This window comes from Oncorhynchus mykiss, chromosome 23 (assembly GCF_013265735.2).
Source record: "Oncorhynchus mykiss isolate Arlee chromosome 23, USDA_OmykA_1.1, whole genome shotgun sequence".
Classification (NCBI taxonomy): domain Eukaryota; kingdom Metazoa; phylum Chordata; class Actinopteri; order Salmoniformes; family Salmonidae; genus Oncorhynchus; species Oncorhynchus mykiss.
The window spans coordinates 50,049,975-50,069,163 of NC_048587.1; the positions used below are offsets into that span (position 1 = coordinate 50,049,975).

General features: G+C 44.0%; 1 protein-coding gene across 1 annotated transcript; it reads right to left on the reverse strand.

The window, feature by feature from the left end:
* Positions 1-2,859: 2,859 nt before the first annotated feature.
* LOC110502931 (WD repeat domain phosphoinositide-interacting protein 1) lies at positions 2,860-17,818 on the reverse strand. Its single transcript, XM_036960719.1, has 12 exons — positions 17,412-17,818; positions 13,926-14,008; positions 13,268-13,437; positions 12,928-13,024; positions 12,557-12,654; positions 12,217-12,309; positions 11,659-11,729; positions 7,192-7,299; positions 6,851-7,015; positions 6,659-6,766; positions 4,352-4,494; positions 2,860-4,063 (listed from the first exon to the last, which is right to left on the reverse strand). Exons 1-12 carry the CDS (start codon positions 17,486-17,488, stop codon positions 3,942-3,944), a joined length of 1,335 nt encoding a protein of 444 aa, XP_036816614.1. The 5' UTR covers positions 17,489-17,818; the 3' UTR covers positions 2,860-3,941.
* Between the last annotated feature and the right edge of the window lie 1,371 nt (positions 17,819-19,189).

A 19,189-nucleotide genomic window follows, 5' to 3' on the forward strand; every position in this document is an offset into this window, starting at 1 on the left:
CTCTTTAGGTCATTGACCAGGTCCTGCTGTGTAGTTTTGGGCTGATCCCTCACTTTCCTCATGATCATTGATGCCCCACAAGGTGAGATCTTACATGGAGCCCCCCCCCCCCTTCCCTTGGGTTGTGCCGTGGCAGAGATCTTTGTGGGCTATACTCGGCCTTGTCTCAGGATGGTAAATTGGTGGTTGAAGATATCCCTCTAGTGGTGTGGGGGCTGTGCTTTGGCAAATTGGGTGGGGTTATATCCTTCCTGTTTGGCCCTGTCCGGGGGTGTCCTCGGATGGGGCCACAGTGTCTCCTGACCCATCCTGTCTCAGCCGCCAGTATTTATGCTGCAGTAGTTTGTGTCGGGGGGCTAGGGTCAGTTTGTTATATCTGGAGTACTTCTCCTGTCCTATTCGGTGTCCTGTGTGAATTTAAGTGTGCTCTCTCTAATTCTCTCTTTCGGAGGACCTGAGCCCTAGGACCATGCCTCAGGACTACCTGACATGATGACTCCTTGCTGTCCCCAGTCCACCTGACCGTGCTGCTGCTCCAGTTTCAACTGTTCTGCCTTATTATTATTCGACCATGCTGTTCATTTATGAACATTTGAACATCTTGGCCATGTTCTGTTATAATCGCCACCCGGCACAGCCAGAAGAGGACTGGCCACCCCACATAGCCTGGTTCCTCTCTAGGTTTCTTCCTAGGTTTTGGCCTTTCTAGGGAGTTTTTCCTAGCCACCGTGCTTCTACACCTGCATTTCTTGCTGTTTGGGGTTTTAGGCTGGGTTTCTGTACAGCACTTTGAGATATCAGCTGATGTACGAAGGGCTATATAAATAAATTTGATTTGATCCCAGCCTTGTGCAGGTCTACAATTTTATCCCTGATGTCCTTACACTGCGCTCTGGTCTTGGCCATTGTGGAGAGGTTGGAGTCTGTTTGATTGAGTGTGTGGACAGGTGTCTTTTATACAGGTAACGAGTGGAGAACAGGAGGGCTTCTTAAATAAGAGCCGGAATTCGTACTGGTTGGTAGGTGATCAAATACTTATGTCATGCAATAAAATGCTAATTAATTACTTAAAAATCATACAAATGTGATTTCTGGATTTTTGTTTTAGATTCCGTCTCTCACAGTTGAAGTGTACCCATGATAAAAAATTACAGACCTCTACATGCTTTGTAAGTAGGAAAACCTGCAAAATCGGCAGTGTTTCAAATACTTGTTCTCCCCACTGTATATATACACTGTATGTATGTATGTATGTATGTATGTATATATATACACACACACACATACATACAGTTGAAGTCGGAAATGTACATACACCTTAGCCAAATACATTTAAACTCAGTTTTTCACAATTCCTGACATTTAATCCTAGTAAAAATTCCATGTCTTAGAATCACCACTTTATTTTAAGAATGTGAAATGTCAGAATAATAGTAGAGAGAATGATTTATTTCAGCTTGAATTTTTTTCATTATATTCCCAATGGGTCAGAAATGTACATACACTCAATTAGTATTTGGTAGCATTGCCTTTAAATTGTTTAACTTGGGTCAAACATTTCGGGTATCCTTCCACAAGCTTCCCACAATAAGTTGGGTGAATTTTGGCCCATTCCTCCTGACAGAGCTGGTGTAACTGAGTCAGGTTTGTAGGCCTCCTTGCTCGCACACGCTTTTTCAGTTCTGCCCACAAATTTTCTATAGGTTTGAGGTCAGTGCTTTGTGATGGCCACTCCAATACCTTGACTTTATTGTCCTTTAGACATTTTGCCACAACTTTGGAAGTATGCTTGGGGTCATTGCCCATTTGGAAGAACCATTTGCAACCAAGCTTTAACTTCCTGACTATCTTCAGATGTTGCTTCAATATTTCCACATAATTTTCCTACCTCATGGTGCCATCTATTTTGTTTAGTGTACCAGTCCCTCTTGCAGCAAAGCACCCCCACAACATGATTGCTGCCACCCCCATGCTTCACGGTTGGGATGGTGTTCTTCGGCTTGCAATCCTCCCCCTTCGTCCTCCAAACATAACAATGGTCATTATGGCCAAACAGTTCTATTTTTGTTTCATCAGACATTTCTCCAAAAAGTACGATCTTTGTCCCCATGTGCATTTGCAAACCGTAGTCTGGCTTTTTTATGGCGGGTTTGGAGCAGTGGCTTCTTCCTTGCTGAGCGGCCTTTCACGTAATGTCGATTCGGAATCGTTTTTACTGGGAATATAGATAGTTTTGTAACTTTTTCCTCCAGCATCTTCAGAAGGTCCTTTGCTGTTGTTCTGGGATTGATTTGCACTTTTCGCACCAAAGTACATTCATCTCTAGAAGACAGAACGCTTCTCCTTCCTGAGTAGTATGACAGCTGCGTGGTCCCATGGTGTTTATACTTGCATACTATTGTTTGTACAGATGAACGTGGTACCTTCAGGCATTTGGAAATTGCTCCCCATGGATGAACCAGACTGAGGTCTTGGCCGATTTCTTTTGATTTTCCCATGATGTCAAGCAAAGAGGCACTGAGTTTGAAGGTAGGCCTTGAAATACACCCACAGGTACACCTCCAATTGACTCAAATGATGTCAATTAGCCTATCAGAAGCTTCTAAAGCCATGATATAATTTTCTGGAATTTTCCAAGCAGTTTAAAGGCACAGTCAACTTAGTGTATGTAAACTTCTGACCCACTGGAATTGTGATACAGTGAATTATAAGTGAAATAATCTGTCTGTAAACAATTGTTGGAAAAATAACTTGTCATGCACAAAGTAGATGTCCTAGCTGACTTGCCAAAACTATAGTTTGTTAACAAGAAATTTGTGGAGTGTTTGAAAAACAAGTTTTAATGACTCCAACCTAAGTGTTTGTAAACTTCCGACTTCAACTGTATTTATACACACACACACACACACACACACACACACACACATAATATATACATACACATTATACACAAACAATAATAATCCACTTAGCGCCAAGACCTTCACTTAATTACCGTAGGTCTTATGCATTGATGAATAATTGTAATTTCATATTCCAAAATAATATTTAGTACAAGTCAACATTATTTTTTACAAAGTAAAAACATCTACGTCATGTCTGAAATTTTACAATATTCAACATTATTTAGTCAATGGTGTTAATAATTTTATCAGTGAAATAAAAGGACCTATAAGGATCTACAATACTATTAATCAACTTTTTCACATTATCAGTATTTTATTATTCTTCCCACCTTTTTTCTAGAGATAAGTTCAAAAACATCACCTCAAGACATATGATAGAACGCAGTCTCTCTCCTTCTCTATTCCACCATCCCCTCTCTTTCCCTCCCCCCTCTTTCCCTCCCCCCTCTTCTCTCTCGGGGCGTGGCACAGCTATATCCCACTGATAAGACGCACTCTGTCTGTGCCCCTCTTTGCCCTCTTCCACCCTACACTGGGTTCTAGCCAATCTGCATCAAACAGCAGAATACGACTCGGACCCCACTATCCAGTCAGTGTTATAAATCACTAAATGATACTAAACAGATTATAAAAGTAAAAAGCACTTCTCAATAGCTCTATGATTGCAATTCAATATTAAAGTCCCTTTTTAACCAGGTTAAATATTGGTTAATATTAGACTAGAGGAAGGCTACAAATTCATAGCCCAGACCTGCTTCCCTTCTGATAGTTAGGGAATGGATTTAAATTGTATTCATACTGACCTTTAGTTCCAGGTATAAGACAATGTACAGAGACGGGTCCATCTAGCCACACTCTACTTCTGAATGGCACATTAGAGTAACCAATCAACACTGTGGCATCTATATTTCTCCCATTTGATCGGTGGGGACATGGGCTCGTTGGGGACATGGGGTGGGGGAGGTTCTCTTAACACTGATATACTTCCTTCTTGCGTGAATGGCTCCAGTTGATTGGTTCCAGGGAAGTGGTGGGTCAGTTGGTCTGTTTGCTGACGGGAGGAAACTCGTTCTCATCATCCAGACAGACGGGTCCCTCGGCAAACTCATGTTCAGGGATCACATCCCCTTTCTCAGCCCCGCCATCCTCTGAGTAGCCTGGGAAGAGGATAGAAGAAGAGATTACAGGGCACGTCACCAGACTAAGGACTTTATTCAGTCTATAAAGCTGAAGATTTACAGATTCCACAATACACATTCAAAGGTAATTTCCAATTGAGCCGACATATGCAGCATTTATCATGATGCAGTTTCCGCTAAAGCGGGAACATTTCCTTAAATTTCAATCACGCAGTAAAGCTAAACTTCTGTGATACGGATTGAAAAAAGTCCTTAATCACACAAGGTAAGACATACTACATTCATGAAGCAAACCACACACATTACCTGTGAGAGTGGTAGAAGAGGGTGCAGTCGAGGGGAGGGACACAGTGGCAGCGTATGATGGGCCGGGTGGGAGGGACCTTCCATCCTCTGACTCCTTCTCTTCCTGTTGTGCTTCCTGTGGCGCCTCATCTCCTTCAAATAGCCTGGAGAAAACACAAAGAGAGCCTGAGTTCAAGCACATATACAGTGCCTTGCGAAAGTATTCGGCCCCCTTGAACTTTGCGACCTTTTGCCACATTTCAGGCTTCAAACATAAAGATATAAAACTGTATTTTTTTGTGAAGAATCAACAACTAGTGGGACACAATCATGAAGTGGAACGACATTTATTGGATATTTCAAACTTTTTTAACAAATCAAAAACTGAAAAATTGGGCGTGCAAAATTATTCAGCCCCTTTACTTTCAGTGCAGCAAACTCTCTCCAGAAGTTCAGTGAGGATCTCTGAATGATCCAATGTTGACCTAAATGACTAATGATGATAAATACAATCCACCTGTGTGTAATCAAGTCTCCGTATAAATGCACCTGCACTGTGATAGTCTCAGAGGTCCGTTAAAAGCGCAGAGAGCATCATGAAGAACAAGGAACACACCAGGCAGGTCCGAGATACTGTTGTGAAGAAGTTTAAAGCCGGATTTGGATACAAAAAGATTTCCCAAGCTTTAAACAGCCCAAGGAGCACTGTGCAAGCGATAATATTGAAATGGAAGGAGTATCAGACCACTGCAAATCTACCAAGACCTGGCCGTCCCTCTAAACTTTCAGCTCATACAAGGAGAAGACTGATCAGAGATGCAGCCAAGAGGCCCATGATCACTCTGGATGAACTGCAGAGATCTACAGCTGAGGTGGGAGACTCTGTCCATAGGACAACAATCAGTTGTATATTGCACAAATCTGGCATTTATGGAAGAGTGGCAAGAAGAAAGCCATTTCTTAAAGATATCCATAACAAGTGTTGTTTAAAGTTTGCCACAAGCCACCTGGGAGACACACCAAACATGTGGAAGAAGGTGCTCTGGTCAGATGAAAACAAAATTGAACTTTTTGGCAACAATGCAAAACGTTATGTTTGGCGTAAAAGCAACACAGCTGAACACACCATCCCCACTGTCAAACATGGCGGTGGCAGCATCATGGTTTGGGCCTGCTTTTCTTCAGCAGGGACAGGGAAGATGGTTAAAATTGATGGGAAGATGGATGGAGCCAAATACAGGACCATTCTGGAAGAAAACCTGATGGAGTCTGCAAAAGACCTGAGACTGGGGCGGAGATTTGTCTTCCAACAAGACAATGATCCAAAACATAAAGCAAAATCTACAATGGAATGGTTCAAAAATAAACATATCCAGGTGTTAGAATGGCCAAGTCAAAGTCCAGACCTGAATCCAATCGAGAATCTGTGGAAAGAACTGAAAACTGCTGTTCACAAATGCTCTCCATCCAACCTCACTGAGCTGGAGCTGTTTTGCAAGGAGGAATGGGAAAAAATTTCAGTCTCTCGATGTGCAAAACTGATAGACACACCCCAAGCGACTTACAGCTGTAATCGCAGGAAAAGGTGGCGCTACAAAGTATTAACTTAAGGGGGCTGAATAATTTTGCACGCCCAATTTCAGTTTTTGATTTGTTAAAAAAGTTTGAAATATCCAATAAATGTCGTTCCACTTCATGATTGTGTCGCACTTGTTGTTGATTCTTCACAAAAAAATACAGTTTTATATCTTTATGTTTGAAGCCTGAAATGTGGCAAAAGGTCGCAAAGTTCAAGAGGGCCGAAAACTTTCGCAAGGCACTGTACAAACATGCTTAAGCACACACATATGCTCACCAGGGTTGGGGTCAGTTCCATTTCAATTCCAGTCAATTCAGAAAGTAAATCAAATTCCACATTTCCCTCATTGAAAAGCATTGAAATTAAATTGGAATGTCATGTTGCTTCCTGAATGGACTGGAATTGAAATGTTATTGACCCCAACTCTGAGGCTCACACACACACAGATCCCAGTCCCCCACCTGTGATTCCTGACCAGAACCCAGTCCCTCACCTGTGTTTCCTGACCAGAGTCCAGTCCCTCACCTGTGTTTCCTGACCAGAATCCAGTCCCTCACCCGTGTTTCCTGACCAGAATCCAGTCCCTCACCCGTGTTTCCTGACCAGAATCCAGTCCCTCACCCGTGTTTCCTGACCAGAATCCAGTCCCTCACCTGTGTTTCCTGACCAGAATCCAGTCCCTCACCTGTGTTTCCTGACCAGAATCCAGTCCCTCACCCGTGTTTCCTGACCAGAACCCAGTCCCTCACCTGTGTTTCCTGACCAGAACACACTCTCCTCCGTCCTGTGGGTCAATGTTATAGATGTAGAGATGTCCATCTGATGATGCCACCAGCAGCCGAGGTAGCTTCTGAACCCTGAAAATATAGCAAGTAATAGGACTGTAAAATAAAGTGACACACCATCCCGCCCTGCATCCCCCCGCAAACACACAAACTTACGTGGACAAGGCGCATACGTTCTTGAGTCCGAACATGTTGAGTCGTACGGTGGCAAAGGCCCGGTCTTGGTGCATCATGTCAGAGACCTGGGAGGGAAGGTAGGTGCTGGCTGCTGTGAACATCTTCCCCACGTAGGCACCCCACGTAGGAGACTCGCCATCTCGACTAGAGACAGGCAGAGGAGACAGGCAGGAGTCAATCACACTGCTCTTCCTGACTGACTACAGAGACCAAACTAACATAAAACATGAACACACCTGACAACTAGCCACTGAGGACCAGAAAGGGACAAGTCGTAAGACGATCAACACAACAAAATCTGGAGAGTAAACAGTGAGTACCTGGGGCTGTGCTGTTCCAGTTTGAAGATATGGACCGTCTCTGTGTTGCTGGAGGCACAGAGGAACTGTGCGTCTGAACTAAAGGACAACGAGCTGATACTCACATACCTGAGACACAGACACACATGGTAAGAGTCATCATCCCCCCAAGATACCAAACCTACCACTACAATATCTTGGAATCGTTCTGTAGTCGGTCTACACATGTAGTACCTGTTGTGTCTGTCGTATCTGTGTCTGTCATATCTGTATTCTGTCTACACATGTAGTGTCTGTTCTGTATTATCAGTAATATATGTAGTGTCTGTAATATCTGCATTGTATGTAGTATCTGTAGTGCATGTAGTCTCTGTAATATCTGCAGTGTATGTAGTATATGTAGTGTCTAATATCTGCAGTGTCTGCAATATCTGTAGTCGGTCTACACAAACTCAGCAAAAAAAGAAACGTCCCTTTTTCAGGACCCTGTCTTTCAAAGATAATTTGTAAAAACTCCAAATAACTTCACAGATCTTCATTGTAAAGGGTTTAAACACGGTTTCCCATGCTTGTTCAATGAACTATAAACAATTAATGAACATGCACTTGTGGAACAGTCGTTAAGACACTAACAGCTTACAGACGGAAGGCAATTAAGGTCACAGTTATGAGAACTCCGGACACTAAAGAGGCCTTTCTACTGACTCTGAATAACACCAAAAGAAAGATGCCCAGGGTCCTTGCTCATCTGCGTGAACGTGCCTTAGGCATGCTGCAAGGAGGCATGAGGACTGCAGATGTGGCCAGGGCAATAAATTGCAATGTCCGTACTGTGAGACGCCTAAGACAGCGCTACAGGGAGACAGGACGGACAGCTGATCGTCCTCGCAGTGGCAGACCACGTGGAACAACACCTGCACAGGATTGGTACATCCGAACATAACACCTGTGGGACAGGTACAGGATGGCAACAACAACTGCCCGAGTTACACCAGGAACGCACAATCTCTCCATCAGTAACAGGTTGAAAGAGGCTGGACTGAGGGCTTGTAGGCCTGTTATAAGGCAGGTCCTCACCAGACATCACCGGCAACAACGTCGCCTATGGGCACAAACCCACTGTCGCTTGACCAGACAGGACTGGCAAAAAGTGCTCTTCACTGACGAGTCGCGGTTTTGTCTCACCAGAGCTGATGGTCGGATTCGCGTTTATCGTCGAAGGAATGAGCATTACAGAGACATGTACTCTGGAGCGGGATCGATTTGGAGGTGGAAGGTCCGTCATGGTCTTGGGCGGTGTGTCACAGCATCATCGGACTGAGATGGCAGGCAATCTCAACGCTGTGCATTACAGGGAAGACATCCTCCTCCCTCATGTGGTACCCTTCCTGCAGACTCATCCTGACAGGACCCTCCAGCATGACAATGCCACCAGCCATGCTGCTTGTTCTGTGCGTGATTTCCTGCAAGACAAGAATGTCAGTGTTCTGCCATGACCAGTGAAGAGCCCGGATCTCAATCCCATTGAGCACATCTGGGACCTGTTGGATCGGAGAGTGAGGGCTAGGGCCATTCCCCCCAGAAACTTCCAGGTGCCTTGGTGGAAGAGTGGGGTAACATCTCACAGCAAGAACTGGCAAATCTGGTGCAGTCCATGAGGAGATACACTGCAGTACTTAATGCAGCTGGTGGCCACACCAGATACTGACTGTTACTTTTGATTTTGACCCCACCCCCCTTTGTTCAGGGACACATTATTACATTTCTGTTAGTCACATGTCTGTGAAACTTGTTCAGTTTCTGTCTTAGTTTTTGAATCTTGTTTTGTTCATACAAATATTTACACAAGTTTGCTGAAAATAATTACAGTTGACAGTGAGAGGACGTTTCTTTTTTTGCTGAGTTTAGTAACAGTAGTGTCTGTAGTATCTGTAGTCTGTCTACACATGTAGTGTCTGTAGTGTCCAAACACACCATGAAAGTTGTGAAGAAGGCACGACAACGCCTTTTCCCCCTCAGAAGGGGACACTACAGATACAACAGACACAGACACTACAGGCACTACATATAGTACAGACACTACATGCGTAGACAGACTAAAGATACCACAGACACTACAGTCCCCACTTGCTTCAAGATGTCCTCCATTGTTCCTGTACCCAAGAAAGCAAATGGTAACAGAACAAAGTGACTATCGCCCCATCGCCTCATCATTAAGTACTTTGAGAGGCTAATTAAGGATAATTTCACCTCTACCTTACCTGACACCCTAGACTCACTTCAATTTGCTTACCGCCCCAATAGACCCACAGAGGATGCAATCACCATCGCACTGCACACTGCCCTGGACAAGAGGAATACCTACGTCAGAATGCTGTTCATTAACTATAGCTCAGCCTTCAACACCATAGTACCCTCCAAGCCCATCATTAAGCTCGGGGCCCTGTGTCTGAACCCCACCCTGTGCAACTGGGTCCAGGACTTCCTGACGGGCTGCCCCCAGGTGGTGAAGATAGGAAACATCACCTCCACTTCACTGATCCTCAACACTGGGGACACACAAGGGTGCGTGCTCAGCCCCCTCCTGTACTCTCTGTTCACCCATGACGAGACAGCCTACAGGGAGGAGGTGAGGGCCCTGGGGGAGTATTTCCAGGAAAATAACCTCATACTCAATATCAACAAAACGAAGGAGCTGATCGTGGACTTCAGTAAACAGCAGAGGGAGCACCCCCCTATCCACATCGACGGGACTGCAGTGGAGAAGGTGGTAAGCTTCAAGTTCCTCTGTGTTCACATCACTGACCATCTGAAATGGTCCACCCACACAGACAGTGTGGTTAAGAAGACTGAAGAAATTTGGCTTGGCTCCTAAGACCCTCAAATTTTTACAGATGCACAATTGAGAGCATCCTTTCGGGCTGTATCACCGCCTGGTACGGCAACTGCACCACCCACAACCGCAAGTCTCTCCAGAGGGTGGTGGGGTCTGCACAACGCATCACCATGGCCAAACTACCTGCCCTCCAGGACACTTACAGCACCCGATGTCACAGGAATATCAAAAAGATCATCAAGGACATCAACCACCCGAGCCAGTGTCTGTTCACCCCGCTATCATCCAGAAGACAAGGTCAGTGCAGGTGCATCAAAGCTGTGACGAGAGACTGAAAAACATATTCTATCTCAAGGCCATCAGACTGTTAAATTGCCTTCACTAGCCGGCTACCATTCGGTACTCAACCTTGCACCTTAGAAGCTGCTGCCCTATAATCAGTGCATTCGGAAAGTATGCAGAACCCTTGACGTTTTAAAATTTTTGTTACATTACAGCCTTATTTTATGCTGAGCACTTGTTGGCTACTTTTCCTTCACACTGCGGTCCAACTCATCCCAAACCATCTCAATTGAGTTGAGGTCGGGTGATTGTGGAGGCCAGGTCATCTGATGCAGCACTCCATCACTCTCCTTCTTGGCCAAATAGCCCTTACACAGCCTGGAGGTGTTTTGGGGGTCATTGTCCTGTTGAAAAACAAATGATAGTTCCACTAAGCGCAAACCAGATGGGAAGGCGTATCGCTGCAGAATGATGTGGTAGTCATGCTGGTTAATTGTGCCTTGAATTCTAAATAAATCACAAACACTGTCACCAGCAAAGCACCCCCACACCCTTACACCTCCTCCACCATGCTTCCTGGTGGGAACCACACATGCTGAAATCATCCGTTCACCTACTCTGCGTCTCACAAAGACACGGCGGTTGGAACCAAAAATCTCAAATTTGGACTCATCAGACCAAATTACAGATTTCTACCGGTCTAATGGCCATTGCTCATGTTTCTTGGCCCAAGCAAGTCTCGTCTTCTTACTGGTGTCCTTTAGTAGTGACTCCCCCCCTTGTTTTTACACTGCTGCAACTCACTGTTTAATATCTACCCTTACCTACATCTACAAATGACCTCAACTAACCTGTACCCACACACATTGACTCGGTATCGGTACCCCCTGTATATAGCCTCCACATTGACTCGGTATCGGTACCCCCTGTATATAGCCTCCACATTGACTCGGTATCGGTACCCCCTGTATATAGCCTCCACATTGACTCGGTATCGGTACCCCCTGTATATAGCCTCCCATTGACTCGGTATCGGTAGCCCCTGTATATAGCCTCGCTATTGTTATTTTATTGTGTTACATGTTTTTTTCATTAGTTTATTTAGTAAATATTTTCTTAAAATGGCATTGTTGGTTAAGGGCTTATAAGTAAGCGTTTCATGGTAAGGTCTACACCTGTTCGGGCGCATGTGACAATTTGAATTTGATTTGTAGTGTCTGTTGTGTCTGTAGTATCTGTAGTCTGTCTACACGTGTAGTATCTGTAGTCTGTCTACCCATGTAGTATCTGTAGTCTGTCTACACATGTAGTATCTGTAGTATATGTAGTCGGTCTACACATGTAGTATCTGTAGTCTGGTATAAACGGACCTCTTCATCCCTCTACGGAACTCAAACAGCCTCTGTCCCTCTGGGATGGTGAACACTCTGATCACTGTACCCTGGATTGGAGGAGGAGATGATCAGACAGAACCGTAGACAGAGATGTACACTGAGTGCACAAAACATTAGGAACATCTGCTCTTTCCATAACAGACTGACCAGGTGAATCCAGGTGAAAACTATGATCCCTTATTGATGCCACTTGATAAATCCACTTCAATCAGTGTAGATGAAAGGGGAGGAGACAGGTTAAAGAAGGATTTTTAAGCCTTGAGACAGTTGAGAAATGCATTGTGTATGTGTGTCATTCAGAGGGTGAATGGGTGAGACAAAAGGTGTAAGTGTTCTAATGTTGTGTACACTCAGTATATATATATATATATATATATATATATATATATATATATATATATATATATATATATATATATATATATATATATATATATATATATATATATATATATATATATGGAGAGAGAGAGGTATAGTTGAAAGATAGGCGGAGACAACCAGAAGGAGAGAGAAAGGAGCAGTCAGACTCACCCTCTCGGAGGCACTGGCGAGTTTGGTTCCTGACGCGTTGAATGTGAGGGCTGCCAGGGGACTGTCATGGGCTGGGATCATCGTCACCTTGCTCTGAGGAAAACACAGGTCACACATTAGTAACATCATCAACCTGTGACCACTTCAACAGCCGTGACATGCAATGACTGTACTTCATGTACCCAAAAGTATTAAGGCAGCTCAACTACCTCTCCAACTACTCTACTAGCTAACCCACAAGCTGCCATTGGGGTCAACATGAATACCCCCTGCGTTGTGCTGTGCAGACAGTGGTTTGAATAGTAGCGGTGGCAGAAGTCATTTGAATATCAGGTCTTACCAGGTTGTTGGTGTCATAGACCATGATCTCTCCGATGGTTTGACTGCCAGGGTACGCCAGGTAGGAGTTACCATGGTTCACAGAGAGGGCACAGAGACCTGACGGGTTGGAGGGTTTGTCTGTGTTTAGAAACTGAGCATAGTTGAGGGTATGACGAATTGTGTGTGTGTTTGTGTCCGTATTCAGTACCTGAGGGGTTGGAGGGGTTGTCTGTGTTTAGAAACTGAGCATAGTTGAGGGTATGACGAATTGTGTGTGTGTTTGTGTGCGTATTCAGTACCTGAGGGGTTGGAGGGGTTGTCTGTGTTTAGAAACTGAGCATAGTTGAGGGTATGATGAATTGTGTGTGTGTTTGTGTCCGTATTCAGTACCTGAGGGGTTGTGGGGCGTGTTGAGCAGCGTCTTCAGCAGCTTCATGTCTTTGATGTTGTGGATGTAGACTGACTCCTCCAGACACACCACCAGCCTCTACAGGGGACAGACAGGGAAACGTTGCAGCAGAGCTGGAAGATGGGATAGGTTTGGAATGGGAACTGATCTCAGGATTGGTGAGAGAGATTGGATTGGAATGGGGCCTCAATCTGACCTAAGTATACAGTCTTAGAAAAAAGGGTTCTTTGGCTGTCCTTTGGGGAACCCTTTAACATTTTAGATATCACCCTTTTTCTAATAGTGTAGTGGTGAGGAATGGGTTTGGAATATGTCCATTACCTGTCTGTTGAGCCGGACTGAGAGGATGTTGTTAGAGTAGCTATAGTTGCAGATCTCTGTTCCCCTTTTGAAGTGGTAGACGTTCATACGTCGGGGCATGGAGAGACTGACCACCGCCACCAGACTGCTGGAGAACAACCGCTCCACAATGTACACGTCTGGACACTCCGCTGGGAGAGGGAGGGAGGAAGAGGGAGGGAAGTTGGAAGGGAAGGGTTAAATCACATACAAGTGCTAATATAAAACACACTGTGCATAGAATACACACACACACACACACACACACACACACACACACACACACACACACACACACTGCATCATTCATTCCATCATTCATTCAAACTAAAACATTCATAGGATCACACACTTTCCTCTCTCTGTGATATGAAACACTGGTCAAATACTTGCAGAATGCATTACTGGGAACAGGCTTATGGTGTAACACACTGCTCTCTACCATTGTTTACATATGTGGGAGAGGGAGGGCTATGTCAGCTTAGAACAACTTGTTCTCTGGTTACAAGAATACTGTTCAACCATGCTAGTTGACCTGACCACAGCTTATTGGGTGTTTGTTTTGTCCCGGTGCTAGGATACCAGCTAGGTGTTTAACTGTAGCTACCAGTACACACAGGTTATAAGGACACTCACTCACCTCCTTCATGGATGCAGTCCATCTTGTCCACTGAGGTGACAGAGAAGAGTCTGTAGCCTGACTTAGTGCCCACTGATAGAGACCTGAAACACACAGAGACCCAACTGTTGTTACACATCCAAGATGGTGTCCACTATGTGTGTAGTCTAATAATCCACTATAGGGGTGTAGTGTTGTACACCGCCATAATGGTTTCATCATAATCGCCTCTCAAGGTTTGCTTGAAGGTTACAGTTTGTTAATATGATGTAACCAAATAGGCTGGAAGTTCACTTGTTGTGTCATAATCTAAATAATCATCTACCTTGTTTTTATTTCACCTTTATTTAACCAGGTAAGCTAGTTGAGAACAAGTTCTCATTTGCAACTGCGACCTGGCCAAGATAAAGCAAAGCAGTTCGACACATACAACAACACAGAGTTACGTACGCTATACCTCTTAAACTAAATGAACAAACAATGGAAAAACCATACAATAAAATCGAATGAGTGACAAACAATTCAGGCAGTTGTAAAAAAAAAAAAAAATCCAGCATTTATCTTTTTGTTATCTGTGAGTCCAATATCAAAACCACACAAGTAATTAATGGAAATGAAATTGATCTTTGATTGGAGACAAGTCTCTCTCCCTATCCTTGTTCTCTAACCGGGACACCTGTATCAGCTACTACCTTTACTCAGTGCATTCTTAAATTACTACACGCTTATAAGTGGAAAGGCTGATTAGACCAAGGCTGATTGGACCACTAAAGGCAGAGGATGTTTTCTAAGGAGAGCCTTTGTACACACTCCGCTTACCAGGAAATGTAGGGGATACATGAAATGCCTCACTACCCACTGAGCTATATATAGCAGTAAGGGGGAAATTAAGGATACACCGTGTGCTGTATGGTCAACACAGCAAGAGTTGACTCGGGTCATGTGATCACCCTAGGCACTTCAAACACCCCTGATAATCAAGCACACTATGGGCATATACAGAGATACTGTGTAGAGAAAAGGAGGGGCTGGCATCTGTCAACAGGTGGAATAGGATGGACTAGGAAGATATAGGATCATATTCATTCTAGAGTAGACACTGATCTAATATCAGTTTAACATTTCCCCCTTATGGTTTAGGTTACACTATGTGGAGGGTGAGCTGATCCTAGATCTGTGCGTGAGGGCAACCACTACCCAGAGTTGAACAGGTGCGTGGTTCAGTGGGATATAGGCCTATCCCAGGCAACATATAGCCTAACTGCTGCTTGTCTTATCTTAACATGTCTGAGGATGATGGAAAATGGCAGAGATCTAACATGAACATGTGTGTTTGACCACCTGGCTGTTACTACACCTGTAACCGCCCTGTAGCTCAACAGTGTCTGGCTGCTCCTCTATCACTCACACTCAACTTCCAACATTCATAATGTTACCTAACATGGGATTCCATACCCAAAGACCCTTTGTCATAATGTTACCTAGCATGGGATCCCATACCCAAAGACCCTTTGTCATAATGTTACCTAGCATGGGATCCCATACCCAAAGACCCTTTGTCATAATGTTACCTAGCATGGGATTCCATACCCAAAGACCCTTTGTCATAATGTTACCTAGCATGGGATTCCATACCCAAAGACCCTTTGTCATAATGTTACCTAGCATGGGATCCCATACCCAAAGACCCTTTGTCATAATGTTACCTAGCATGGGTTCCCATACCCAAAGACCCTTTGTCATAATGTTACCTAGCATGGGATCCCATACCCAAAGACCCTTTGTCATAATGTTACCTAGCATGGGATCCCATACCCAAAGACCCTTTGTCATAATGTTACCTAGCATGGGATCCCATACCCAAAGACCCTTTGTCATAATGTTACCTAACATGGGATCCCATACCCAAAGACCCTTTGTCATAATGTTACCTAACATGGGATCCCATACCCAAAGACCCTTTGTCATAATGTTACCTAGCATGGGATCCCATACCCAAAGACCCTTTGTCATAATGTTACCTAACATGGGATCCCATACCCAAAGACCCTTTGTCATAATGTTACCTAACATGGGATCCCATACCCAAAGACCCTTTGTCATAATGTTACCTAGCATGGGATCCCATACCCAAAGACCCTTTGTCATAATGTTACCTAACATGGGATTCCATACCCAAAGACCCTTTGTCATAATGTTACCTAGCATGGGATTCCATACCCAAAGACCCTTTGTCATAATGTTACCTAGCATGGGATTCCATACCCAAAGACCCTTTGTCATAATGTTACCTAACATGGGATCCCATATCCAAAGACCCTTTGTCATAATGTTACCTAGCATGGGATCCCATACCCAAAGACCCTTTGTCATAATGTTACCTAACATGGGATTCCATACCCAAAGACCCTTTGTCATAATGTTACCTAGCATGGGATTCCATACCCAAAGACCCTTTGTCATAATGTTACCTAGCATGGGATTCCATACCCAAAGACCCTTTGTCATAATGTTACCTAACATGGGATCCCATACCCAAAGACCCTTTGTCATAATGTTACCTAGCATGGGATCCCATACCCAAAGACCCTTTGTCATAATGTTACCTAGCATGGGATCCCATACCCAAAGACCCTTTGTCATAATGTTACCTAACATGGGATCCCATACCCAAAGACCCTTTGTCATAATGTTACCTAACATGGGATCCCATACCCAAAGACCCTTTGTCATAATGTTACCTAGCATGGGATCCCATACCCAAAGACCCTTTGTCATAATGTTACCTAGCATGGGATTCCATACCCAAAGACCCTTTGTCATAATGTTACCTAACATGGGATCCCATACCCAAAGACCCTTTGTCATAATGTTACCTAACATGGGATTCCATACCCAAAGACCCTTTGTCATAATGTTACCTAGCATGGGATTCCATACCCAAAGACCCTTTGTCATAATGTTACCTAGCATGGGATTCCATACCCAAAGACCCTTTGTCATAATGCAATTCATCCAACCGCCCCATGCATGCAGCGGCGATAGCCTTAGTGCTTCAAGAAATCATGACAGTTCCACAACTCATTGCATGTGTCATCATCCGAGACAAAAAAAAATAAAAATTTGCACAATAGTCTGCTGTGCTGACCAGTATCTCTACTGTAGGTCAAATCTTGCCTGGATACTTTTTCTGGCCATGTATCTATAAGCCTTCGTAGTGTGTTGGCGTACTTCACAAGGTACTAACCTAGAACTTAGGAACTGTGTTGATGAGACACCGTGGGACAATTGTATTAACATTGATAAACTACATGCACAAGTGGGTTAGGTAAGAAGATAGAATTCATACATGAAGATATCTGCTACAGACCAACAGACAGACCATATTACAGCTAGACGGAAGCATACAGATTTACTGCCTAGATTATGCAAGAAGAATCTTCTAACAGTGTGACAAGTTGAATACGCTAGAACTGGCCCGAGTTGGCAGACAGGGCGCTTGCTTACGTGGTGTCCTGGTTGAACGAGGCGCTGATCAAGCCTTGAGGCCCTCCCGGACCGTCGGGTGTCTCCCGTTCCTCCATCTCGTCCACAGTGATTATCCTGTCCTGCTCCACTGCCCTAGTTCAGTGGCCTGTGTTCGGATCGATCACTCCGAAACCCAGCTCCTCTACACACGTATGCGCTTGAGATTAGTTAACTAGATTAACTAGATTAGTTATTACATGCTATACAAATTGGAAATTGATGGCTTGAATCCTGAAACTAAAATTATTTGTTGTTTCTTCTATTTTAGAACACGGCGCTTGTATTCTGTTTTAACCCTAACTTCTAGAGTTAACAGGAGGCTGACAAAAACAAAAACAGCTGAGGGCTGGATGCGTCACTTTAGTGCCCTTTTCTATTGGCTGGTTGGAATTTGGAGACTACCTCTGCACCACTCAGATTGCCCAACCTTTTCAAAACATGTATATGATTGGGTGGATTCGATTATGCTGCACCGCGGCACTGGGTAAAGGCCTTTTACGTCATCGGTCGAAAGCGGGGAGGGAGGAGCAGGAGCGCCCTTCTCTAATCGAACAGTATGTGCTGCTCGGTCATTTTGTCTACAAGGCATGGTGTATCATCCAGAAACATACAACATATATTTTCAATAAAAATGAATGTTTTAATTTTCTATCTCGTTTTTTCATTGGTAAAGCTAATCACTTTTGCATGTGAAAACACAGAATCCTACTCATTACGCACATCGGTTGTGTCAACTGGATGTGTTCAGGCAGAAATTCATTCATTTCATTGGGAGGCAATACACACCACTGCGACTCATCTGCAGGAATGGTTGCGGTGCGTGGCGTTCATTGTGTGCAGTGCGTCGCACGTGTTGGATTTTTTCAATTTGTGCTTTGCTTTGACTTGTGTGTGGTACCAGTAGTAAACTACGGAAGACGTTACTAATGTGTACAATTATACGTTTTGTTGTGATGCGGCATGTAATTGTGAAGACTAAGTAAAATGTCAAATGTATACTGTATGGCAAGAAGGCCCTGGTCGCACCTACAGCATCATTGCGAAAATAGTACGCAGCAAAAGTTCAACATTCACCTTCTGCTACCATTTCGTCAATCTGATAAATCCAATGCATGTACCACACACAACGCTCTGCAATGCAATGCAGCGTTCCATTGGAAATGTATGTATTTCTGGTGTACCAAATCTCGATGATGCTGTCAGTGTGATCAAGGTGTAACACTCAGCGTTACTCCACGTGCTATAAATCACTTCGTTTTGAGCCGATGTCGTCACACCAGGGAGACAGCAACGAATGCAATCAACTTTCACCGGTGCAAAACACGCCTACTCGGTCGCCCGGCCGAGATTAATCGAATCCCCTCATTTACAATAAAACTCCCCGGGAAAAGTACAGGGAGCACCGCCCATTATAAATTAAATGATTGCGATTATTTAATTTCACCTTCATTCTGGGCACGAGGAATTGTTTTGATCGGTTGGAGTGTGTTGCATCAAATGGATGGACCCATCGAATGTTTTGCTGACCATCTTTGACACATCTTTCTATGTGAAGCTTTGCAGAGTAAAAAATAAAAATAAATAAAAACATTTGCAGTTTGCACAAAAGCAATGCATACAAACAATGTATTTTACAAATTCCTTGGCTGATCAATCATGAAACATTAATATAATCCAATGGCACTGCGATGTTTTGTTTATTATAAGCCTAAACTGCTGAGGCATAGCGTGCAGACATTAATATAAAACAACAATCT

Coding starts and splice junctions, on each gene's coding strand:
- LOC110502931 (XM_036960719.1), bottom strand. CDS start 17,488: ATGGAGGAACGGGAGACACCCGACGGTCCGGGAGGGCCTCAAGGCTTG. Junction 13,025..13,267: donor CAGTCCGGCTCAACAGACAG/GTAATGGACATA, acceptor TGTCCCCTGTAG/AGGCTGGTGGTGTGTCTGGA. Junction 7,300..11,658: donor TTCCGTAGAGGGATGAAGAG/GTCCGTTTATAC, acceptor TCTGTGTCTCAG/GTATGTGAGTATCAGCTCGT.